The 26,673-nt window shown below is 32.7% G+C and overlaps 1 protein-coding gene across 1 annotated transcript; it reads right to left on the bottom strand.

Annotated features, from left to right (window-relative positions):
* Positions 1 to 4,525: 4,525 nt before the first annotated feature.
* LOC134253387 (uncharacterized) lies at positions 4,526 to 13,190 on the bottom strand. Its single transcript, XM_062735911.1, has 3 exons — positions 13,069 to 13,190; positions 6,087 to 6,134; positions 4,526 to 5,971 (listed from the first exon to the last, which is right to left on the bottom strand). Exon 3 carries the CDS (start codon positions 5,601 to 5,603, stop codon positions 4,818 to 4,820), a length of 786 nt encoding a protein of 261 aa, XP_062591895.1. The 5' UTR covers positions 5,604 to 5,971; positions 6,087 to 6,134; positions 13,069 to 13,190; the 3' UTR covers positions 4,526 to 4,817.
* Between the last annotated feature and the right edge of the window lie 13,483 nt (positions 13,191 to 26,673).

Raw genomic sequence — 26,673 nt, 5'->3', positions numbered from 1 at the left:
CACTTCCGGCTAAACCGGAAGTAGCAAAATTTGCTTATTTTTGCATTAATTAACAAAGCTTTAGAGGATTCAAACCATTTTTAGGCGTTATTTCTCATTTTTGTTGAAAATGAAAGCTATTTCCGGTCAAACAGGACGGAAGACCTACTCGTTGCTTTGCAACGAGCTTTGCTCTAGTTATTCTTTTTTTTCTTCTGCTTCCTAGACCGCAACTTTGAGGCCTTATATCTCGCTCATTTCTCAACGGATTTCGCTCAAATTTTCAGACGTTATAGACGTTAATAAACTCTATCAGAACAATGTCTAAAATTTCAGAAAGCCACTTCCGGTTTTGAGTTATTTCCCTTTAAAGGAAAATTTATAGGCTTTCGTTTCCAGACAAAGGCTCAGAGACGGCTAAAGCTGGAGCAGAAATTCTACTGATTTTAGATAATAGAGGGATTGAAGTTGTGCACATCGATTTTTGTTTTTCGATTTCTCTATTCAAAATGGCGCTATATAGGGGTCAAAAATTAGAACGCTTAAAAGAACCAAAAATTACTCATACTTTCATTTTTATCTTCTAAACTTAAAATATTTTGTTAAAATATATAGAACATAATTTGTGCAGAATTAGAAGATCTTTCAAATGAGATGTCGAAAAAAAGGCTGGCCCCTAATTTAAGGGACTTAGAAGGGCCAAAAGTTTTTTCCAGATATCTCAAAAAGTATTGAGAATTTGTTATACATCAAAGAAGCAAAGTTGTTCAAAATATCAAGCTTTATCTAATGAAGTCATCAAAATACGTCCGGCGACGTCACTTCTGGTCGAACCGGAAGTAGTCAGAAGATGCATATTTTTGCCGTTTTTGACAGGTTTTTGGGTAACATGTGTCACTAGAAGCTTAAATATTAATTTTCCGTCCGTCGCCGTCACTTCCGGTCAAACCGGAAGTTCCAAAGAACGGCTTAATTTTGCAATACTTAACATAGATTTGGAGGATTAACCCATTTTTGGATTTCATTACTCTTTTTTTTTTAAATGAAAGTTACTTCCGGTCAAACAGGATGGAAGACCTACTCGTTGCTTTGCAACGAGCTTGGCTCTAGTTTCTATAACTCTTTCTCTTGGAAAGATCTTTATTAATGAAAGGAAAAAGATACCATCGAATACTCTGAACGGGAAACAAAGAGCACGGAGCCTTGTTTACGGTTAATACGGATCTAGCTTTCTTTCCTACCATACGTAAGACTCGGACAAAATAATATTTTCATGGGACAGAGATAGTATAAGAAGGAACAATTTTATCAAGAAGTAATTTAACCATTCTGCGGTGGGTTTTTTTTTGTGCATGACTGTGGGTCGCTGGATCACACGCCGATTGATTCCCGGTGACAGACTTTGCCCCGCCGCTATCGAGGGAGGCGCGTTATATAATTGTAAACAAACAAGGTGAATGTTAAAGCCGTGCACTTAATGGATGTGAATAGTATTTGTGCTTTTTAGTTATGTTTTATTTTCTCACTATATTGTTTGCTTTTATGTGATAAGAAGAAAAGATGATATTTTCTTCCCTTTTTAGTAGACTTCGTTCATACGATTTTTAAAAAAATGAAATAAAAGGGAAAGTTGTCGGTGAATAAACATGATAATTTGTAAGAAAAAAAGCACAAACACTTCGAGAACTTTATTCTGAAGAATATTAGCTTCCAATGTAGCCATGTTTATTATTTATAGTAAGCTTGCTTTGGTAACACGCATGAGGAGCTCTCGTTTACGTGCTGAGTGAAAATAATTATCTGTGCATATATAGGTCATGCACCAGCTCATTTAAAACAAGACTCGAACACAATTACAATTTCATGAGATCAGTAAGATGTAAAAGCACAACTTTATAATCGATAGTCATTTCGAAATATTTACCGTTTTTGAGTTTTAAAGCAAAAACTTTTAAGGTCCCTTGATCCCTAATTATAGGGGCCAGTCCCTTTTGAATATTATTATATGAAAGCCCTTGCAATTATGCACAACTTTTGTTCACTATGTCTTAACAAAATATTTTTAGTTTTCAAGATAAAAAGGAAAATATGTGTAAATTTTCGCTCTTTTAGGCGTTCTAATTTTTGACCCCTATATAGCGCCATTGTGAATTCAGAAATCGAAAAACAAAAACCGATGTGCACAACTTCAATCCTTCTGTTACCTAAAATCAGTAAAAATTCTGCTGCAGCTTTTGTGGTCTCAGCCTTTATCCGGAAACGAAAGCCTATAAATTTTCGTTGAAAGGGAAATATCTCAAAACCGGAAGTGACTTTTTGAAGTTTTAGTCAACATTCTGGTAGAGTTTATAAACGTCTATAACCTCTGAAAATTTGAGCAAAATCCGTTGAGAAATGAGTGAGATATGAGGCCTCAAAGTTGCGGTCTAGGAAGTAGAAGAAAAAAAAGAATAATAATCTTTACCATCAGAATCAGTAGAAGGTCTTCCGTTGGAAACGGAAGACCTTAAAAACCAACGACCACGTAAGTAACTTATGAATGCAAAACAAACAATCATCTTTACAAAAGAAACGTATATAAAATACGAATATGTTGAAATGGGAAAATAAGGTTAATATTACACTAAGCTTACACTGGTTAATATAACACTTGATTTTTGACATAGCATGTTCAGAATATGATAAAGAATTGGGAAAGTTGATTTTTTTTTTTCGAAAACAATCATCAATCATTACATTTTGACAATTTAAAAAAATTCACAATATTTATGAATATTACATATTAACAGACTGCTGACCGTTAACTTGTAATGTCCATCTGATAATAGAGATAATTTTCCGATAGCATTTCAGAATTGCCTTGGAATTCAAAGGATTGTCTTTGTCAGAATTTACAGAGTTTATAAATGACGACCATTTTGTACTCAACTCTAATGAGGCCATTCCAATTTTTCTACGTTTATCATCCGTGTGCGCCTTGGTTTTTGACACCCCTTGTCAAAAAAAACCAAACAGATCTAGAATCAGGAGTCCGAAAAGTAATTATTCAGGCCAAAATTTGTGATTTGCGGCAATATCTCTAAATATTTGTTAAATATTTCACCAGTGGAAAAGTTTTCTTATTTAATACCTTGATTTTGCTGAAGAATAGCTTTCTTTAAGAAAAATAGATTAATGAAATTATGTCTTTTGTCTTTCTTAATTCTTTTTACTATAAAATATGTGTTTCATTTTTTTTTATTTGTGTGTTCTTTGCAAATAGGTAGCTAGATTTTTGAAAGATTGGTGGACGCTAAACAGAGAAAAAACTTGGAATGGGCTACATTTGTTGTAGTGTACATACATATTCATTTCTAGTTTCTATTGCAAATAGTTTCATCAAGGTTTCGTCAAAGGTCAACATTTTCAAAAAATTATTTTTAAAATAGCCCCAAAACTATGTGAGGTATAAAGTTAAAACTTTTACAGTTTATAATTTTTTTCATTGATGAACGGATAGAAAGTATCACCTGATAAAAAAAAATACTTGGAAAAAATATTGAGAAAAATTCTTCTTAAAAATGCATATATTTTTAAAAAATACACCCAATTAATTCCGTGCTCTCAGTGAAACCATCATTGCAGAAATAAAGTATGTTTGTCAATGAAGGGCAAGTTGGACTTGGATAGCCTCTGAAAAGTTGTTTTCCCTGTTTATTTTGTCCAAATGTTTAGACTTGAAATTGAAAGTACATTGCAAATGGCGGATTCTATAGGCGTCTTGTCTCTTTACATGTCATGCTTTCAATAACAGCCTTTCAGAGACCATTCATGTCCAACCTGCCCTTCAATGATAAACATATATTATTTCTGCAATGATGGTTTTCATAAAAAAAAAGACAGAATTAAGCACGTGCATTTATTCAAAATATGCACATTTTATGATACAATTTTTCTTAAAAAAACTTTTTAAAAATATTTGTTGTCAAGTGATACTTTCTATCTATTAATCAATGACGTAATTTATAAACTGTAAACGTTTTGACTTTATACCACACATAGTTTTGGAGCTATTGTAAAAATAATTTTTTAGACATGTTGACCTTTGACGAAACCTTAATTATTTATAACAGTTTACCAAAAACATTTACATGTATACTCCGTTCCTTCAAACTGTATAAATTGATATATTTATATCTATAAACGTTTATCCTTAAATTGTTACAGAAATTTCAGATGCAGAATTGTTTATAATCATTTAATTAATATTTTGTTTCACTAACAAAATTCAATGGGTGGTAATGGAAAGATAACTCTTGTTGTTAGACACATATTTTACAAGCACAGAAAACATTTTAATATTCTGATTTAAAAAGCAACGCTTCAATTTGTTTTCTAATGAAAATTAGATAGGTTTGATAGTAAATATTATTTTCATAGATCCCTTATTAATTGTGAGTTAAAAAATTATAGATCTTGATCTTTCTTATTACCATATCAAATGTTCTCACTTCATGATTAGACATAATATTCATTTCGAAAAGTAATTAAACAACTTCAAACTATTTTCCATTTGAATTTAATGCCAGTTTTGATCATGAAAATCAATGTTTGGAATTAAAAAAAAAACACAATGGTGAAAATTGGAGCAGAGGGATAATTCACCTTAATTCAAGAATAAAGTTTACAGAATTTCTCCAGATGAGAAACCTCACTTGACTTCCTTCCTTTGGACGATATTGCTTTCAGTTATTACCTTTCGGAAAAAAGCAAGCTCCCGAAATATCTCAGCGTCGATCGCGAGTGTAAGATATATATAAGCATAAAACAAAAGTTTACGTATCCTTTGAATGACACTCCTATGTGCATGTTTCAGATGTAAGTATTTTGGGGGGTATCTCATCTTTACAGTTAATCTCAATAGTTGGTTTGGCTACCGATTCTACTTTCTTAAGATATTCAAACCATGGCTCGTCATTAATTTCAAGAACTGGTTCCATTTCTGACGCTTCCTTAACACCTTTCGATAATGATGCAAAGGGTGTTTTTTTTGTGTGTTTTATCCAACCAAGCAGATCTTTTCTTGATGAAAACTTCAGCATTTCCGAGAAATAAAACTTACCAAAAGTTATGAGTGACATTCTTTTTATTATTTCATGCTGTAACACATAGACTGATGAGTTTTCTTTCAATACGAATTCTTCTGGAGGTAAAAGCGACTTGAAATCAATATTATTGAGACCACATGATTCATATATTTTTCTCAGCCTTTGATCCGATTTGCTTATATCTATTTTCATGTCATTAAAGCTCATATACACCAGTAACAGAAATTGTTCTTTCTTGTTTGAATCAAGACACATTTTTTCTAAATGTGAGGCTAAATAACGTAGCGGTCGACCAAAGAATACAGCACCATGTTTCTGAAATTCGCTACATTTAAAAAATAGTGTGCATATCTCTGGGAATCCAACATACTGATCTATAAATCCCGAGACAACCTTTTCAACGGTAGAGAAAGGTGTATCTCGTTTGTAAGTTTCGAAAATAGTGTGAAGGATCTGAATCCGTTCTCCCTTTGACATATCCTTCCAATTCAAACCAAAAGAGTGTAATTCATTTTTTGTAAATGAACAATTGTTCATTTTCTTTGCAATATTTTCCCAAGCCTCGTCAGTTGAAGTTATAATCAGAAATGTTTTTATTTCATTTGTTCTCTGTGTCTGTTTGCACAAGGAGATTAACTTTATAAGAATCTCACTTCTTTCCACGTCAGGAATGTCATCATTTGGTAACGGTTCCTCTACGATGACAGAGTCCTGACAAGTACTTACATCAAAATTCAATATGTCCTCTATAACAACCGGTTCCCTTCCAGTAAAGGACTTATAAACTTGTTTAGCTGTTGCCGATTTCCCCGAACCCCATTTTCCTATGAAACATAGAATTTTCCCATCGTTTTTGAGAAATTTACATGCCTCATGGAAAGTAGATGTTTTGTAGAATGGTGTCTCTAGACAGAAATGATAATTGTTAGAATATAATTATTTGGACATTGTACGGTTTGTCTCCATTAAATTTCATAATTCATATTATACTTTTTCTGTACTTAAATACTTAAATTATACCTCTGGATAATAAAGGAATCTGTTCATCGTTTCCCCTTGGAGTTTCCTCTAAAATGAAAATTGTAGATTATTTTAATCAAACTTCGTAAATCGAATATGCCTGTTTTGTTCAATGTTTTAACATTTACTCTAGATATATAATTCCTTTTGTAAAAGAAACATAACTGTTTCATTATAAAAGAAAAATATAATAAAGAGGGTAACTTTTTCATTGTAAAAGAAAAATATAACAAAGAGGGAAACTTTTTTCAAAGTTCGTAAAATATTAGAAATACAAATGTAATGGCGGTACAATTAGTAAGAAAAATGTCTCGTAGCATTTGCCTTAATAATAGATTGTATTTACTAGTAAGGTCGTTACATCGACCAAAGACCTTGCAAAACTATAACTGCAAACGAGACTGTTTTTATTCTTTTTTCATTAATATGTTTGTCAGTAAATTGCCTCGTTTAAGAAATCAATCGTACATAGAGTGTATCGCATCAATTGACATATGTAAACTACGTATGCAGGTGATGATGGTATATTGCTGCATGAATAAGGGAAGTTGACGATTGAAAAGTTAGTGTCATCATGTTTATTATAAAGTTTTGTTCTTATGTAGCCATTAAAGTCTTTCTTTTTGAAATAAAATTTTCAAATATGAACCATATATGTTAAGGTCATTGGCAACGCAGGATTTCCGGAGAAAAAAGGTTTATACATAGGTTTTCTCACTTATGAAAAAAAGTCATTGAGAGTGATCTCCGTATGGAATTCTCCAGGCGCTGAAAACAAATAAAGCATATGTTACAGACTGAGAAGTAAACAAAAGCACGTGTGTTTTTTTATCGGATATAGTAATAATAGAAAAGCATTGATGGGCTTGTTTAGATTGTGCTGAGGGGGCAGACAGTCAACAGGCCGTCATTTAGATTAGGTACATGAATGCTGGGAAGTGCAAAGATGTGAAATAATTTTGCTGAAAGTGGTGATAGCCAAGTAGACCGAATGAGAACGATTCTATAGGTTATGTGAATGAGACACCATTAAAAGTTACTATAAATCCTTGCTAAAATGTTTAATGACAGTTTGCTGCCAGTAAAGTAAATTATAGAATAGAAACAAACAACCAGTCTCTTGATCATAATGAATATTGATAAGATGTGAAAGGAAGTAACTCAAAACTAAAGAACATTGCTGGTATTTCTGTGCTTTGTTTCAAAATTTTCATTTTCAGCCAAAGTATATGCATGTCATCGGAAATAAGGTTTCAACAATGTATTTTATGTATAAACCTTATGAAATAAATGGGTTTTGGAGAAAACGTATGGTTGAAAATAATATAGGACTATTTTATCAACATTTTACATAGGAAATGCATTCAAAATTGTAAAAACATTGATTTGACAAAATCTCAAGAGGAAGGCTGGCTTGATGGGTAAAAAGGACCTGAATTGAATATGTTTGGTACCATTTAACCTGTTCAAAAAATCTTGAAAAATCCTATACGAAAACCAGAAACGTTGCCAATGTCCTTAAGAGACATTCTCTGTAATGACTTGAAATTTTATATAGGAGCTGTGGAACGCATAGTCTCAGAATTTCTCCAAACTCTCTATGATGAAAGTTATTGATACCCTAAACTGAAATCAGGCAAAAATTGGTTGCTATGTTTTATAGCTACCATGGCAACATGTCTTAAAGTTCGAAAAATGGCATTTTTTAAACATGTTTAGAGCCCCATAGTTAACATTTGCGGCAAAGCAAACAATTGGCAATGACTGTTTCCAAAAGATGTCTCAAATGCATGATAAACATCTTTGGTAAATCAAATATTACATACGTTAGTATGGTAACAAAGTATTCAAAAGTTAAAAAAATATATATTGAATTTTATAAAGTCATACACGTAAAAATAAAAAGCAATTATAGGATGAAATGTGACCAAATAATAGAAAAAAGAGCTTTGAAACATATATCAAGAATAAAATGTGATATTTCATTTTGGTTGGCAATGGTTGCCAAGGTGTTTATACCACAGAGAGCCTTCAAAGTAACACTCTGTATGTTTAAATCTGATCCCATCTTTTAAAAAAGCACATTTCCTCATAACTAATGATCAATTTTTAAAGATGTTGGTGTGCTCCTAGTTTTCCCATTTGAAAAAATTCAGATTAGATTCTTTAAATACAGCGTTGCTATGGAAATTAGCAGAAAATATATGCTTAAAAACCTAAAAAATATATTTTTTCCTTGGATACGTACCCTTAAATGTAGATTCCCAAAACTTTCATGATTGATATTTATTAACGGCTAACCTGACTTTTAATTTTGACTATCATCCAATCTCTAAGTGGATGCAAGAAGTTGGCACACAGGATTTAATATTGATATAAAGTTCACAAAATCTAACATTTTCCCTTCTTGGTAACCATAGCAACAGTGTTGTTTTCTTCATCAAATTTTATCAATATATGATATTCAACTTCAGTTCTAACAGATAAGTACTGTTCAAGCTAAGTCCTTTAATTTGTTTCTTGATTATATGGCAATTAAATATTTAATGCAGCGAAAAATAATTCACTTTTAAGCACTGGTACTTTGTTTCCATGGTAACACTGCAAAGTAGCAATTATACCCAATTTTTCTTATGGTTTTGGTGTTGCAAGGTGGTAAGGATGCATATTTGCCAGTGTTGAATTTTCATGTTTTTCCTCAAGATAGTAACATAAACCCAATCTTAGCTACTGGTTTTGCATGGTTACACTGTGTTACCATGGCAACCATAAAAGTTATTTATAGAATAGTATTGAATATACTTATGTACTTAAGCTCAAACATTTTCTTTGTTTTTCTTAAGTCGTTGATTGAGTTTGAGCATGTAACACCTTCCATTAGTGAATACGAAGTGTTTTTCAGCATATTTCAGCATTTTAAATGTATTCCAAATGTAACCTTAGTTACCACTTACTTAGAGATATATTCTAAACAGTTTCTTTACAGTATAAGTGACACCAAGGTGACATGTTTTTGTGAGAATGGTTCGTTTGCTTTTTCTAGTTTTTACTAAGCCACAGTCAAGATTTAAAGTGGCTGAAAATCTTGATTTTTCAAACTTTTACGGTTGTTGCCATAGCAACCGAGACACTTAGCAACGAAATTTCGTTTAAAATTTGTTTATGGTGTCAAGTACTAAGCATGGGTGAAGTTTCATCAAAATCGGTGACCATGCGTGGCAACGAAGTTTAAGTGGTTACAGAGAATGGCTAATTTAAAATTCTGAGAAAACCTTTATCCTAAACTCTCTGAGATATACCATGTCCACCTTTTGAATGGAACTATCTATTGTTTATAGATACTGTAATATATCGTCATTATATAGGATGAATTCACCATGCATCGGATATGGCACGCCGATTGGTTCAAAAGTATTTTCTGCACAACGATCAAGATTTTATACACGAGCTAGATGAAAAAAATACACGAGTAAAATAAAAATGCACATATAGGTAAAAATTGCAGATTTTAACACAAACAAAATGAAAAATACACGAATCCGACATTTTTTGCACGATTTAGGGGTATAATATACACAAACAAAAATCAAAAATTGCACGAGCAGAGGAAACTAAAAATTACACAAACAATTTTACTGCGCATACAGCTGCACATATCATTATTATGCACCACAGGCACTTGTTTCTGTAATAAATTTTTGACACATAGTATAATAATAACACAAGGTATCTAACTCCAAATTACACGGAGTACCCCCCTCCCTTAGAATCGCGATCATTTACACTTTCAGAGAAAAGGCAGTGGCAAACTGTTTACACCTATGTCATCTACGATAATTTATTTACACAACCATATATGGCTTGCTTTTCTTTGTTTTCTTCGCCGAGTAGAAAAGTCCAACTATACCATAGAACGGTATGTGCTAATGTCGGGCAAAGAGAAAAATTAAAGAATGTGTGGGTTTAAAAATCCAATTCCAGACTTTAAATATTGCATTGAATAAATAAAATTTCATAGTGTCTTATTTTCCATAAAGACACTACGATGTTTTTCCGGTGTAATTTTAGAAACAGATTTTTAGCCAATCACATTCGAGGTCTAATTCTTTGCCCGAGACTAGAACATACAATTCTATGGTACAGTTTTACTTTCCACTCGGCGAGCAGAGTTTTGACGCTGATTACGGAGATAAAAGAAAATAAAAACAAGCATGCCAGATATGGTTGTGTAGATAAATTATCGTAGAAGACATAGGTATAAACAGATTACACGTGCATTTCCTCTGAAAGTGTAAATGAGCGCGATTCTAAGGGAGGGGGTACTCGGTGTAAATCGGAGTTAGACACCTTGTGTTATTATTATACTATGGATCAAAAATTTATTACAGAAACAAGTGCCTGTGTGTACTTCTGAAAGACTGAATCTTTTTTAAAAGATTAATATTATAGGATTAAACGTTCTTTTTGAAAAATTTATCGATGTGTAAACTCTTGACATTTTACTCACAAACTAAATAAAAGTGCGAAGCACTTTTATGTTAAGTTTGTGAGTAAAATGTCAAGAGTTTACACATCGATAAATTTTTCAAAAAGAACGTTTAATTCTTATAATTCCAATATCGAATTTTTAAAAATATTTAAATTATTTCTCTTTGAGGCCTCCATACAATCCGTTATTTCTGGACGGCGTAGGAATACATTTTACCGTAAAGGAACGTAATCGAGATGAATTTCGATAGAGTTGAACTTAGATTGTCAAAACAATCGATAAATAAACTTATAACAACTAATCGAATGTTGTTTAAGTCAACAAATATCGTAATTACGAGTTTACTTCAGAATAGTTCGTCTTTGACCATGGCCATGTTGACATAAACAACAACTCTCATAGCGAAAATTGCAGACCGACGACGCCTTCAATTTGCACTTGTTTATTCAAATATTGAGGAACAATATAGAAAGTAAATATGAATTTGATGCTAATAGGGCAAGAGTTTGAGGTACGTTTCTTTTCCCTGTCAAAACGATACAGACTGAGCTTATTTTCTACGTATGAACGTTGAGACAACGATTTTTAAAATTCACACTCGTGATCGGACAGTGACATAAACGTTTTCACGGCGTCCATCAGTTAGGCAGTCTAGTGTGTTGCCAGTTTTGCTTAAGCCCTAATTAAATTTAAAGTTTCTTGTATTCATTATTTAGCCAGAACAGACCCAGAAATAACTGCTTTCATTGTTTATACGATAACCTAGTAGTGTCATCAAGAAAGTAGTTCTGATTGAAAGAATTTATCGATGTGTAAAAATTTTCTGGAACGTGTTCTCGTCCAATCAAAACACAGGAAATCAATAGATAAAATGAAGATTGGAATTATATTATGTTAACACATTACTCATCCTCTTGTTTTATAACGCTTCAAGCATCCAAGCCACACTGATCTGTTCTCTAATGAATATTAATGAAATGTGTGCAAAGAGGATGCGTCGTTTATTATGTCGATGTTGTATTCTCACTTGTGCAGTTTTCGTTTTTACGTTTGTGTAATTTTTCTCGTTATGTCGTGTAAATATTTTGTTGATTGTGTTGTTTTTGTAAAGTTTGTGTAAATTTCAATAACTTTGTGTGTATTTTCCGCACTTTGTGTAATTTTTGACTCACTCGTGTAATTTTTGTTTAAGGTCGTGCAGAAAATACTTTTGAACCAATCGGCGTGCCATAATCGGATACCCTTGTACTTCAACAAGTTCTAGCGATATCGCTACCGACGGAAAATTATCAAAATGGAGTTTAACATTTAGTTTGTGATTAAAATATCAATTTGGGACAAATTATATGCCCTTTATCGAGAAAATATCCTCAAAAATCGAGTTTTTAGGAATAACTCAAAATTCACCATGGATCAGACATTGTTTACCATGCATCGGACAGACGGTATTGTGACCGGGAAAATATCATACCTTTATCAAAGTGCTTTAAAATGCTTGATATGGTTATATTTTTTTTATCTTTTATCTAAGACAAAAACCCCACAACTGAAATTTAATTGACGATATCGTTGCACAAATGTAGAAAGATTCAAGAGACCTCACTCTGCCTTAGAAATGCTTTAAAATGCTAATAATGCGGTAATTCGCGCCTTTTATTCATGGTTTATCATACTTTGGTTTGTAGAAACAAATTGAGTCAAATTCCAGACGTCATATATCGATAACTTGTATTTTGACTGAAAATATAGAGTTTTAATTTTCTTTTTCCGCAAAAAAAAAAAAAAAAAAAAAAAACCAGCTATCAGCTGGGTTCTGTATGAAAATGGTAGTGCTTACCTTTGCATCGGTAAGTGTCCGATGCATGGTTAATTTGTGTTAGATGTACGGAGAAATGAACATACTGTTGAAAACCAACTCTAAAAAGAATTGTACGAAAATTCAAGTGAAATTTCTTTAAAATCTATGTAAAATTACCAATCTTTGACTTTATTCACCAAAGTCTGACTCGTTTTGTTGAAGTCAAATTTTAAGAAAGATAACTCTAAAAATCGCAAAATCATAAATTTCTGGTTATTCCCCTTTGATGATGTAAAATATGACGTAACTTCAAGGCCATCCTCGGGGTATTTTATTCACAACATGATGATAATAATCGGTATCATTAAGAAAAATCTTCAGCTTTAAGACAGAAACAAATAAATACGCGGAACTCTTAAGTTGAAAGAGAATTTATTGTCTAAAGTTGTCCGAAGCAAGGTATGTGTCCGATGAATGGTGAATTCACCTTATAGATGTCGAGTTGAAGGACAAAAGTGTAACAGTTTTCTTTTTTGTATAGTATTTAAAATATATATATTCTGCTTTATAAGAACACAAAGACGAGTCTGCTATTATACAGGTCGCAATTGGTATCAATGGACATTGTCACAGATTAAGTACTAGTATATCAAAAACCCTTTTTTCATGTCTTCATCTATACAAATACTTCTCACTTGATCTTCTCTTTCTGTAACACACAACAGCTACTACACTGATGAAAACAAGGAGGACAAGTACTCCAACTGACACGCCTATATATAGCCACGGTAGAGATGAGGGGTCGCCATCATACACAACAGAACTTCAAACAAAAAACATTTCAAATCATTGTCATTTCATATTCTAAATTTATTATCTTGACATATATACATACTAAGCGACAAAAATAATTCTCCTAAAATATTTTTTTTATAAAGCAAGCATTTGAAATGCACATTAGTTTTGCAATTATTTCTTTCTTTTCAATTTCGATTCTGTGAAGAATGAATATCATTCGAATGTTTGTGAATTCTCTCGTTCAAAATCATCATTTAGAGTTCAAATTCAATAGCGGATAAAATAATCCTGTCAGCAAATACATTTTTTTCATTAAATCAAATGCTGACTGAATTTTTTCAAACTGATTGTTAGGGCATTATTTATCTACTGAGTTGTCCACAATTTTTTTTCGTTTCTTCCCGAACATGACAAGAAGCACACTGCTTGGGTGATCGATACACAGGGGATGCTTACTCCTCCTGATCCCACCTTTGATGTTTTGGAGGTCCGTGTTTGTTTTGTTCCTATTTTTTGCTGTTTAATAAACTTTTGAGATCGAATACTGTTCGTTATGCCATTTACAAAGGTTACAGAAAATTTTCAGCTCACTTCATGGCTGACGAACGAATTTTCATGCAAATTAATATATAACTACCACAAGCATGGCTTTCCAGAAAGCTTTAAATTTGAACCCTTTTGTTATAACACCCCCCTCGCTTGAAAAGTGGGAAGGTATACTGTAATCAGTATGTCCGTCCGTCTGTTACGCTTTAGGGTACCCATCTCTTATCCGACACTCCTCTTATACCACAGAGTGAAATTTAATGAAACTTTCACAGAATCTTTATTACACAGTGCCATTGTGCAGCTTCTATTCTACTTTTTGATCCGACACATAATTTGGGTTTCCCGGCCACAGCAAAACATTTAGTGAGCTCATTGCTCACAGTACCTCTAGTTTTAAAAGATATATACATGCTGTATAACCATGCTTGTGGTAGCTATAAATCAAAGATGCAGCCCGTTCAGTGCTGTTTGTATACTTAAAAAACCGGGGTTCATAACTTAGCGGCTTTGTCGCAGAAAACAATGGGACATTCATGAATAGCGCTAAGAAATCATATGTTAATTTTGTACAATATATACGTGTAACACATACGTGTAGCGCTAATTCATGATTACGTCAACAATTCCATTTCTATTGGTTGTGCTAATCTTTGAGTACACCAATTCATGTACAGGTAAAGTAATTTATCTTGGTGAAAAATTCACTTTTCAAAATTTCAATAAGAAATTTACGTGGGCAGTCTATTAACAGTTACTAGCATTTAAGTTTTAAGGTGAATACATAAGCCAGAAAGATATTGAATGATAAAAGTACTTGTCTATACATGAAAGTTAAGTTGTCTGCCTTAATAATTTTTTTTTTAAAAGTGAAAGACAAAAAATGGTAGTAAATCGTGCACCATCGTTTCCGAGACCAGTCTCTCTGACTGTGTTAATGTTTGCTCCATTTATTTTTCCAAACTTTTCTTCTAGAGACTACCAGATTTTGGGCTGATATTAAGTTTATCAGTAGTATATAATAATGAGTACAGATAAAGTTCGTATTTCCTTCCATTTCTTTCGTTTTATTGTAGTTTGTAAATCTGTTGCATGCGTTCACGTTTTTGTTGTCAATGTGTAAATGACTATGTGTGTGTGTTTATGTTTACTTCATTTGTCTTACTCAACCATTTCTGATACGCCCAGTTCTGTTTACTTGTATATTGATTACCTTCTAGCTTTCCTGCGAATAAATTATCATCATGAACAATTAGTTCATTTAATCCCAGTCTTTACGGGGATAGACGGTTATATACTTTGTGGCCCATTTACAGTGGAACATGATAAATACTCCAGTTTATTTAATTTATATGAATATATATATTAATACATCTATTTACTATTCAGTTTCAATGCATTTATGTATCTGTCACACCTTTTTATCGTTTCAGGTTGTATTTACAAGCCCAGTTGCATCATTACAAATGTTTTTAAGTTCATGTATGGACTTGTCAGTGGACATCTGTGCCCAGGGTTCACATTTTTTGGGATGCCATTACAAAGCAGTATATTGTTGCTTCGGCTCCCTCATTTAAGCAGCCATGGCCCATTCTGCAAACTTACCATCCCACACAGTCTTTTAATGTTTCACAGTGTGGAGGTAAACTAACTTATGTCAGGGGATTAAAAATTATTAAATTGTATATAACTCATCCTTTATCATTAACCATTAACTCATTTTAAACAGTTTGATTCGTTATGAAATAGATTTTCTAAAAATTCTTTTGACTTAGAATGTTTTATGTACTCACTTGCTCTGTATACAAATTGGATCTGAAAATCAATTAGGATATTTATTAGCAGCAATATATATTATAAAGTCACCCCAAAGGGCTCAGGTTGTAGTAAAACCAAATCTTTAGTTAAGTACTGCAATTGTTAGAGAAGTTCAAATTTGTATCTTGATTTTTTAAATTCAAGTTTACAAAGATAGCTACCTTTCTTTGCGTATTCTTGTTTTTATGTGCTGGAATATTGGTTGATTATTGACGTTAAGATAATGAATACCATAGTTTTGTTACTAAAATGATAATATAGTTTTTGGTTCGGTTAAACCGCATTGCTTAAGAATATTATGTTCTTATAACGAAGAATGATTGGGTATTTCAAGAAAGGAATGACAAAATTTCTAGAACATAAGCTTTTTATTAGGAGAAATATTAAAGTAATTATGAGGAACAAATAATATCTAGAACCGAGTTGCATAAACTGTGATTATATTATCAAGATCTTAATCTTGTAAACGTTGAATATTCTAGGTTATCAAAACTAGTTATGTATTAGATATATTTAAAAAAAAGAACCCTTGGAAATGTCGGTAAATTCAGAAAATGAATCGAATAATTAGAATATATAAGAAATAACATGAATCTCTAGAATTTTTTAATCCCTTCCACGTTTTTGAATCTAATCTTTCATTGTCATTTTAGTAGAAAATTTATTTAAAGGCATGATTAATTGTAAACCCACTTATTTATGTTGCAATTTAGTAAAAATCTCCCTTATTGTTGTTTTTAACGAGGCTGGGTCTAATTCGAGTGCGCATGACTTTGTGCAGCTTTTTAATTTCATGCAGTCATTTGTGCGACAATACACATTTGCCAAATATTTTGATTTTAATACAAAATTAACATTATCTGGTCTGGAAATTGGGATTTTACGACAATAATTAGGAAAAAACGCTGAAATGGCTCTATAGTCTGGTCCGATTTATAGTTAAAATAATAATGTTAGCATTATATTATCATTTTTAAAGTTGTATTACACTCAGTGAGATATTCACACATTACTTCTCCATTTTAAACAATATTTTTAAAATTAGAAAAATTGAATGTCCGCCATTTTGACCTTTTTAACGTCATTTTCATGACAGCCAGCATATTTTTTCGGATTCAGCATACTTGAAATAGTCAAAAACTATGCTGGGCCAAATAATAATTATTTGCCGTTAGAAGTTATTTTTAGCCTTCTTTTTAAAAATCGGGACCAGACTACTAACGACGTCACCATTTTCGGATTTTGTGAGCAATACATAACGCTGAAGAAAGACGCATGACTCACTTGTATGTTCGAGACGTCCATGGATATTATACTAAAAACTGATGACAGGACATCCAAAGAAACATACTAGCAATCTAAACTTTGCTATTTTTTTTTTACCGAAAAAATCATATGCGCCGATACTTCATCTGCACTGATATGTATTTATACCGTAATATGGCAATTTTAGAGGTATTGGGCTTTGACAAAAATTAATTTAGTAATTAATGCCTAGACCAACCTAGATGGTGAACTTTTTTGAAATTTCACAATTTGGTGACTTTTTACAATACCTTTCAATGATTTGAATGAAAAAGAAATCCCTAGGGCAGAAATACAAAAAAATCGCGAAAAAATGTGATAACTTGGCGCTTTTCTAGCAAATTCCCATAGGGTCCAATAATAAAATTTGTCAACTTTTGAGATGACCCACTTAGAAATCGGGATGGTAAACATTCGATTTTTTAATCTTAAAACAATAAATACGAGGGCCGTTCAAAATTTACGCGGACTTGTTGCTCAAAAGAAATATTTGACGACATAATCGGGCAAAATTTCACAAATAATATAAAAGAATCTTTACTTATATGGTCTTCAAAATTTCATATCAATATGTTGTAAATTGGTATTAATTTTGAGTGATTTTTAGGACATACCATTAGGTCACGGCGCAGCAAAATCTTCGACGTCACGAGCATTATAAAAAATATGTGATTGAGCTTTCATTTTCCTAACATTCTCCCTTGAGTACCTGTATAGTTTGAGTTACCTTATCTACTCAACATCAAAACACCATTTCTCGTCAAGCTTAAAATCTATTAAACAAGTAAAGAATATTCTTTTTTTGTTTTAAAACCAAAAACTACTTATAAGATATAGCGTGATATTGGTGACTCTCAATTACGTTCTTTACCGTCCGGATAAAGTTAACTTTTCGTCTATAATCTTCTTCCCGTCCTCCCGTACAGCCTTTTTACAGAGGTCTTACTGTCTAAAATTTCAATTCGCTATTTGTGGGCGAATGTCACGAGAAGCCTAGTTTACTACATGTTTTTATGCATATTTTGGATCTATGTTGCCGATATCTCAGGCATTACACATATTTTAACAAATGTGTGGTGCGCCGTCAATTCAGGAGACGTCATTTCACAGTCGTTTTCACGGAAATCGCATCAGAGAAAAATCACTATATTTCTGTTAGTACTTCAAATATTACGTCCGAAATCTAAACACATAATGATAGAACAATTCAAAGGTACATTTGAGAAAATTGTTGAAAAATATCGCGAATTTTAAAAAATCAATGAATTAAATTTTTGAATCTGCATGCTTTTGCTTCAATGGTTTTGTCGTGCGCCGTATCTCACCATCAACGATATAAACATACCGATAATTTTGGTAGAATTTTTATTTAAAATACAGAAATTTTGCCCAAAATTTATTGGAATCTCTAAGATACATATTTCTGTGAAATTTTATAGCTATATGACGTCTGTAAGAGTAAATAATAGCACAGTCCGCGTAATTTTTGATCGGCCCTCGTATATCAGTAAAAATTAATAATCAAAAAATTATCAAAATCCCTAAGGGAGAAATAATTACACCCGGCCTCGTTAAATTAAAAAAATCTTGTAAAAAGGTGAACCCTTGCCATTCTTGGAAGTAGGATTTTCAAGTTTGGTCGTTTTTTTTTTTTTTTTTTTTTTGATTTGCATGGCTTCGGCCAATTAAAGTTAATTTTATATTAGGTGTCCAGCAGATTTACCTCTATCTGTGCACGTTTCGTCTATTTTCGCGCTTTTTTGTTACTATGCACTGAAATCTCCACCTAAATCATTTGCACTATGTTAAGAACTTACTAGCATTAATTTGGACATTTACATTCACTCGAAAACATTTTCAGTTAAGATAAAATTTAAAGAACGTTGGCGCTTTTGATGGACATTCGGCAGGAATCTGGGCGTACTTGCAAAGTGAAAATTTTATCGACATGTCACATGAAATTTTAACATTTTTTTTATTTATCGAGTTCCTGTGCAACAGGAAAGGAAAATATTTTCCTGAAATTGAACTCCGATAAGCTAAAAAATAACTTGAAAATTGGCCAGATCAGACATTTGGTACAAAAAGGTATATTTTTAGACACGTTTTTCTAAACTTTTTCTATCTCTGGGTCTTCTCACCATGATTTTGAAACGTTATTCGTGTGTATTTAAATTCAAAGAAACGAATACACTTTTTTAAAAACTGGAGAGAAGACCCAGAGACCACAAAAAATTAACTTTTCCCCAAAAAATCCAAATGTGTGAATGTGGTGCTTCTTTGTCCTTTTAAAAATCATTAGTATACGTGTAGCGCTGATAGCTCAGTAAGTTGGGTTACCTGTTCACTGTACTCGAAGCGAAAAGATTTTGGTTCGAGCCTGGCATGGGGCGTTAATTTTTTTTCATGCAAACAACCGTTTATTTTGTCAGTTTCATTTTATGTACTTATGTATTAAAATTTTGAATTAGATAAATTTTGGTTCAGCTTGGTTCTCGAGCGAAATCGATCAATTCAGAATCTAATCTTCTATTCTATAATGTACATGTTTCATGCATCTATGCATTAAATATTTTAGGTGTTTATATTTTGTGAAACATTAATATGTTACAGTACCCCCAGGAAAAACGGACATAAATGTTACAATTTCACATGGTCTTTCAAACTAAATGAAAAAAAAACCTATGGACGTGCTTGAAAAATCTGATCAACTATGTTCAGCCAACCAAATCATGGACATTTAAACCATAAAATTTTCGTACAAATCATTCCTGCAGATTACTCGCCAAATGCGCCCATCTTCTTTATCGAATTTTAGTCAAAAGCTTTTGAGTGGATGTGGCTATGGATTTCATGTTTCACTACTGTATTCATTGTGACATGACCTTTATTTTGGTACCATCAACTTCGAACCTACTTTTACAAAAATGCCACACTTTTACATTTACCATTAACTTTTTAACTGTTAGTGCTATGACTCACATACTTCTCATATGTATTCTTTGTGCCAAGATATTTCATTGGATACCACCATTTATGAGTTTTTGACCTTGGCCTTAGTAGATTGACCTATCTTTAAAAAAACTTTAACCTTAACTTAGTCATAACTTTAATTAACGCTAAAGGCTAGGACTTTCCATCTTCAAATACGTAATCCTTGTGACAAAACCTTTCTTAGGGTACCAACAACTTTGACTCTTTGACCTTGACTTTAGAAACTTTAACCTTGGCATTTGCTTTTGAAGAGTAAAAGCCATGGCTTTCATACTTCAGAAACGTTATCATTTTGACAAACCCTTTGTATAAATATCAACAATTTTGACCCTTTGACCTTGATCCTGGAATTTTATCTACCTTTTGAAAATTTTAACATTGGTCATAACTTTTGAACAGGGGGCTCTTTGGCTTTCTCCTTTCACAATTGTATTTCTTGTCAAAAGGCCTTACTTTTGATACTAACATATTCGATTTGCATTAGAGAAAGTTTGACTTTCGCTATGTTGAAAAAAGGGGCAGCAGTTTCATAAACACATCTTTTTCTCTTGGCTTATACTTAGGAGGGTAAGGGTAGATTCTAACTTCTTTCCTTACAAAAATTTATTCATGCACCACACATTACATATACCTACCTGAACTCACTATACATGTACTTAATTTTAATTAATGAAATGGGGCAACGAGCCTTTAAATGAAGGTTTATAATTGTAAAAAGAAATACTAGTATTTGGTGAAAAAATGGGCGGTCAACAGCCAACTCCTTCCATAACCAACTCTAGCAAATTCTACGTGGTAGCTCTGTAAAGGTTTTCGAACATAGTTTATCTGCAAATTATTTTTATTTTTAGTCTATTTCATTTCATTCTTAGTTGATAAATGACTATACTTTATACTTTTTTCATCATTTATTTCCCAGACGTATACACTTAGCAATTGCTGAGTTTGGTTACTTAATACCCATAGGCAGGGTAGGGGAACAAAAATGCATTTCAACTAATCAGTAATATTACGCAATAATCAGTAGTGTCCCTAACACTGTGACATAAACCCCTGACCCTAGGTCCACACACTGCACAATTTTTAAAAAGGCATCCTTGCTTATCAAAAAATAATGTTTGATTGATGCAAAGGAGCAGATTTCAAACAATTACTTCATTTTCAGTATATAAGTACAGCCCCCCGGTACCCCTGAACCTGGGGCCTTGAAATTCACAATTCTGGAGAAAGGGCCCTTGCTCAGCATAACTATATAGTTAGTTCATCTGCTTAATACCCAGGGGAAGCAGAGAAGAAAATTTTCAAAAATTTAATGTATTTTCACTATATAATCATTTAGAGCCCCGCCCTAACACCAGAACCCCTGACCCTGGAGCCATTTAATTCACAATTTTGATAAAAGCATTCTTGCCCATAATAACTATGTACTTAACTAGTTTATTTGATACCCAGGAGCAGAGAAGAATACTTTTAAAAAGTTAATTCATTTTCACTTATTAATTAATAGATAGAACCCCCTCCAAACACTAGAACCCCAGACCCTGGGGCCATGTAATTCACAATTTTGGAAGAGGCATTCTTCCCCATCATAACTATATACTTAGTTAGTTTATTTAATATCTAGGAGCAGAGTAGAAGATTTTCAAAGAATTCATGTATTTTCACAATATAATCAATAGAACCCCCCCCCCCAACACCAGAACCCCTGACCATGGGGCCATAAATTTCACAATTTTGGAATAAGCACTCTTGCCCATCATAACTTTGTACTTAGTTAGTTTATTTAATGCCAAGAAGCAGGGAAGAAGACTTTCAAAGATTTAATGTATTCACTATATAGTCAATAGAGCGCACCCTAACAACAGAACCCCTGACCCTGGGGCCATAAAATTCACAATTTTGGAAAAGACAGCCTTATATTCAACATAACTATGTACTTGGTTTGTTTATTTAATGCCCAAGAGCAGAAAACAAGATTTTCAAAGAAATAATGCATTTTCACAATATGATCTATACCCCGGGGCCATGAATTTCACAATTTTGATAGATTGATTGATTGTATACTGTTAAACGTCCCTCTCCAGAATATCAATTTTGATAGAGGACTCAGTGCTGATTACAATCATGCAAACAGTTTAACTGCTTAATGTCCAGGAGTAAAGAAAAAGATTTTAAAAGATTGCACCAATTTTAGTGGTTTTGGCCCCACCCCTCAGGCCCCAGGGTGGCAGGGACCATGAAATTCACAATTTTTGTTTCCCTCCACCCATAGATGCCAAAATTGGTTGAAATTGGTTGAGTGGTTTCAGAGACGAAGCTGAAAATGATCAAATGTTAACGCACAACGCATGACGACGGACAAAAATGGATAGCAATAGTTACTCAGGTGACCTAAAAAACGAGTGAAAATGACAGCGCGTAGGAATATCTAAAGAAATTTTTAAAAACATTAAAAAGTTTACTTGTCCACGTTTATCTGAATTTCAAGCAGATAATGAAACTTGAATTCATTTTGCTTTAAACCCTCAAAACAAATTTATACATGTAATAATATGCACTTGACAAAACAGCATAGGCCCGAGAAGAGCAAAACATTGAAAGCTATTTTCTTAAATATTACTGGTCTTGTTGTTCAAATTCTTATTTGGGGGAAATATTCAATTTCTGGAGAAGTCTAGAAAGCAAATTGTTTGCCAAATAATTGGAGGTTTTATGAGAGAAAGGGACCAGAATGAGGAATTCACTACATTTAATTTAATTATGATAGCGTCCAAAACCGCAGACCATGAAGAGTTTTGGGGATGAACAGAAAGGTAATGTTTTGTCATACCAACACCATTCGCCAGATCTTTCAACCTTTGACTTGTTTCACTTCCCAAATTAAAAAAAAAACACTTTTCAGAAAAAAAGAAAAAAAGTCTAGGAAATCATAGGACTTGCTTCAAACCAGTAAACGAAGAGTCACTTCTCAAAAATGTGTTCTAATTAAACTCAAATAGAAATTAAAAAAAAATGTCACGGACATGTGTTTTAATTAAAAGAGAATATTTAAAGTCCTACACGCTATATGAACGCCGACTTTTGTGTGAAACAAAATGACTAATAATTTGAAACACATGAAGTGTAATGAAAAATAATACTTTCCACAAAATATTACTATAGACTTCGTTGTAATAACAAAACAATTAAGCAATATATGGCAATTAAGAATTCATTCTTTTCATGGATATTGATGAAGGAAGTGCGTAAACAGTTGGTCTATATATAGACATGCATATCCACTGAAAAATCACAGAAAACGAGGTATGCTGCATCTTGACAACAATTATTAATAAAAGCATCATAACAGTGTAGATGGTTGATACTGATTACATTAAAAGATAAGTAACATTACGAGTAAGACGCTTGTCATCCACGTCAGAAGTGAGTAGTATCTCAAACGGCCTACCTTGTTTTCTTCACGTCGTGTTTGTTTATCAATCTAAAGGTAGCGACGGCGTCACGTGATGGATTTATTTAAAAATAACCATTTCTCTCCTAGCAGGGATATAAATAATTATAGTTTGATAACATTATGACGCGTTTGATTTTAATGGTGTAATTTACAATATTTACATTTGCTAATGTCTTTCCTTATATGACATATACTAAAGAAATGATATTCAATTTTCCATGACATGAAGTCGGTCATATGATCACGTGACCGACTTCATGTCACATTCCAATGACATTCTCTATCCAGAGTAATCTTCCGCTACGCTCATGTGGGAGAGAAGCGGGAACGACAACTCTGGGTAGAGAATGATTCCAATGACACTCTATAAATGATACCTTATTTCTTAAGTATTTTCGTAACTTAAGATCATTGAACACCTTTACCCTGGGTGTTCTGTGGGATAAGTACCCGGTATAAGGACAATTAAATTGGGTTGGAAATACAGTGCATATTGTACAGATCGGACATATGATAAAAACTAGATGTGATTGTGAAACACTATGCACCCAGCAGCAACAAAGTTCGAAAAGGCCATTTTTCGCATGCAGGTCACAGTCAAGATCACAAGGTCATTTACCTTGGAGTCAATTAAAAGAACTTAATTGGTGAAGTATGCATTTCAAATATGAAGTCTATCTCCCATGGTTAAAAAAATATGGAGAAGATTAAAGTTGACAACAGAAATACGGAACAGAAACAGTATACGCTCCCGATCTCTCGATCTGAGTGTATGAAAAAAAATTAAAATACAAAATTGTCTTTTGCCCCTCTAATGAGATATTAACTTGTTTGCAATATTAAGCTTTTCTGAATTAGTTGAAAGGTTTTAATACATTATGCTTTTTAAAAAAATATATCTAATACTATAATTAAATGTCGATAAAAAGTTTGTTGATGCTCACATTTATATACCTCATTGGAAGAGAATGGTTCATCTGGACAGCCTGCTGTCTTATTACAAAAAACTGTAGTCACATCTCTGGCCACGTGATTGTACTGAGGACAGTGATCTTGGAAGAAAAACATTTTTTATTTATTCAAGATTACAAAAATGCAATTTTAAATTTAGACTATTAAGTAGTAAAAAAAAGATAAATTAATTTTTTATAGCTTCTTTAATCTGCAAAAGATGAGTGTATACGAGTCATTTTTCAATAGGAAACAATTAAGGATGGCAATCGAATACAGAATCGCCAATCAGCTAACCGCAAGACGTTCCGACCGATTAATCGGTTATTCGTATCAAAAAGTCTCTATATGTTTCATCATTTAGAGCTCTCCTAAAATATACAAGGCTAACAGGATATTACATGCAGAAATAATACATTCTTTTTTTAACAGAGCATTGTTTATATTTTATTTACAATTTAAAAAACAAATGTTATCCTGGCCTGGCAGAATCTATAAAGAACAGGAGAGGTGAAGCACGTTACCAGGGGTAGAAACTCCCTAAAATTACAACTCGCAAATAATTGCGAGTTCCAAAAATATGAACTCGCAGTTTCAAAAGACAACTCGCAATTTTAAAATGAAAGCTTTCTAGAAATAAATCTCCCTCCATCCATTTAAAAAAATTCAAAATTTTCTACATGAGGTTTAAAAAAATTATGTTTGTTTCCTGTAACATTCCCCCAAAAATTGTTCAGAAGTTCAAGATTTTTTTCCCTTAAGATTAAAAGAGCCAAACATCCCCGGACTGAATAAACAAGGTGTTATATTTACAGTGGACACCTAACATGGCAACCCACATGACTGCCTAGCCGCAAAAAAATAAACTTCAAAAGTTGTGGGGGGGGGGGGGGATTTTTGTTACAACTATACATTATGATTATTCTTTATATTTAAGGTGAATGTTAACTACGTTGACATATTTTATGTCTCAAGTTAAGCTACAATTAATATTTTTTTGAATAAATGGATTCCGAATCAGCTGATTGATCAAACCACGCAGATTGGGAGAAAAAATCCACATGGAGGTATTTGAATAGATCGGTTGGTTTTTTTTGGCCTGGTCGTCGGACCTGGGTTTAAAAATAGGGTATGTCAGATATATTTTTCCCTTGGTGAAATTTACAGTGAAAAAAAATCAACTCGCAAAAATTTGCGAGTTACAAATTTTTTAACTCGCAATTTGGAAATTCTAACTCGCATTTTGCGATTTGTATATAGTGAATTTCGAACCCTGGTTACGTTTATTTGGCGGGTTTCAGTAGTTATAATATCGAACAAACAACATATACATTATTACATATACATGCACTCATTTAGTCTAGGGGATTTACAATAACTAATTTACTATGACATCAAAATATCACTGACTAGAATAAAACATGTGACAAGCAACTTTCGTTTGATTATTTATCAATAAAATATTCAATAATACCATATCTTTATGCCCGAAACAGCCAAAACACATTCACAACAGTATTTGTTTACATTTTTCCTTAAACCAGAAAACAGATTACAAACTCTAAAACATGACTCTAAACCGAGCAACACAACTAATTCCGGAAACAAATGAAATTTTATACATTCGTTAGAAAATCAAATCTATACGTTTAGGAAATACTTCCTGTGATTATAAACATGACAATTCTGTACATATAATCTGTTTACTATTGTTTAAACTCAAAATAAAGACTTTACACTGAACTCGAACCACGTGACTAGACCATGCTGCTGCATCAAAATATTCACAAATACATTGAAATTCACCTAATCGCAATATTTCGAGAAACAATGTTTTATATCAAACATATATATATCAAGGAAACAGTTACAAACATGTTAAAATGTATAAATTTGAGTTCTTACCTATAAAGAACAGGAGAGGTGAAGCACGTTACGTTTATTTGGCGGGTTTCAGTAGTTATAAAGTCCAACCCAAAATATACCCCACATTCCGGATTTACAATATGATATATATAAACTATATAACCTGATAGATTATACAAAAAAATGGGGGGTGGCTGAAACCCAATATAAACTACGTCACACAAAGAAAAATAAAAGGAACTCAAAAGAAGACAAGCAAGTCTCAGATACATTTTAAATCAAATTACTCAGAAGTACAGAGAGCCGGGCTCATTTACAGAGTAGAATGGATTTCTTACATGAATCGCCTTTATATTCTGATGAAAAAATTATTTTAAAACTATCAATATAATTGATAAGACACTGACAGTGAGTTTTTCAATCCTAATATCACGGTCCGATTTTGTCAAAATCAGAATTAATCTGGTACCGCAGCTGAATGTAAACAAACAGGCCAGTCTGCTTCCCTCTCCTGCTTTACCTCGTATGTGCAGAGAACTACGGTAACACTGATTATCAAAAATCCTTA

This window comes from Saccostrea cucullata, unplaced genomic scaffold (assembly GCF_032062105.1).
Source record: "Saccostrea cucullata isolate Sc308-1 unplaced genomic scaffold, CSIRO_AGI_Scuc_v1 ctg68, whole genome shotgun sequence".
NCBI lineage: Eukaryota > Metazoa > Mollusca > Bivalvia > Ostreida > Ostreidae > Saccostrea > Saccostrea cuccullata.
This window is presented reverse-complemented; position numbering and strand designations above follow the sequence as displayed.

Bases quoted from the DNA above. Each gene is read 5' to 3' on its own strand.
- LOC134253387 (XM_062735911.1), bottom strand. From the start codon at position 5,603: ATGAACAATTGTTCATTTACAAAAAATGAATTACACTCTTTTGGTTTG.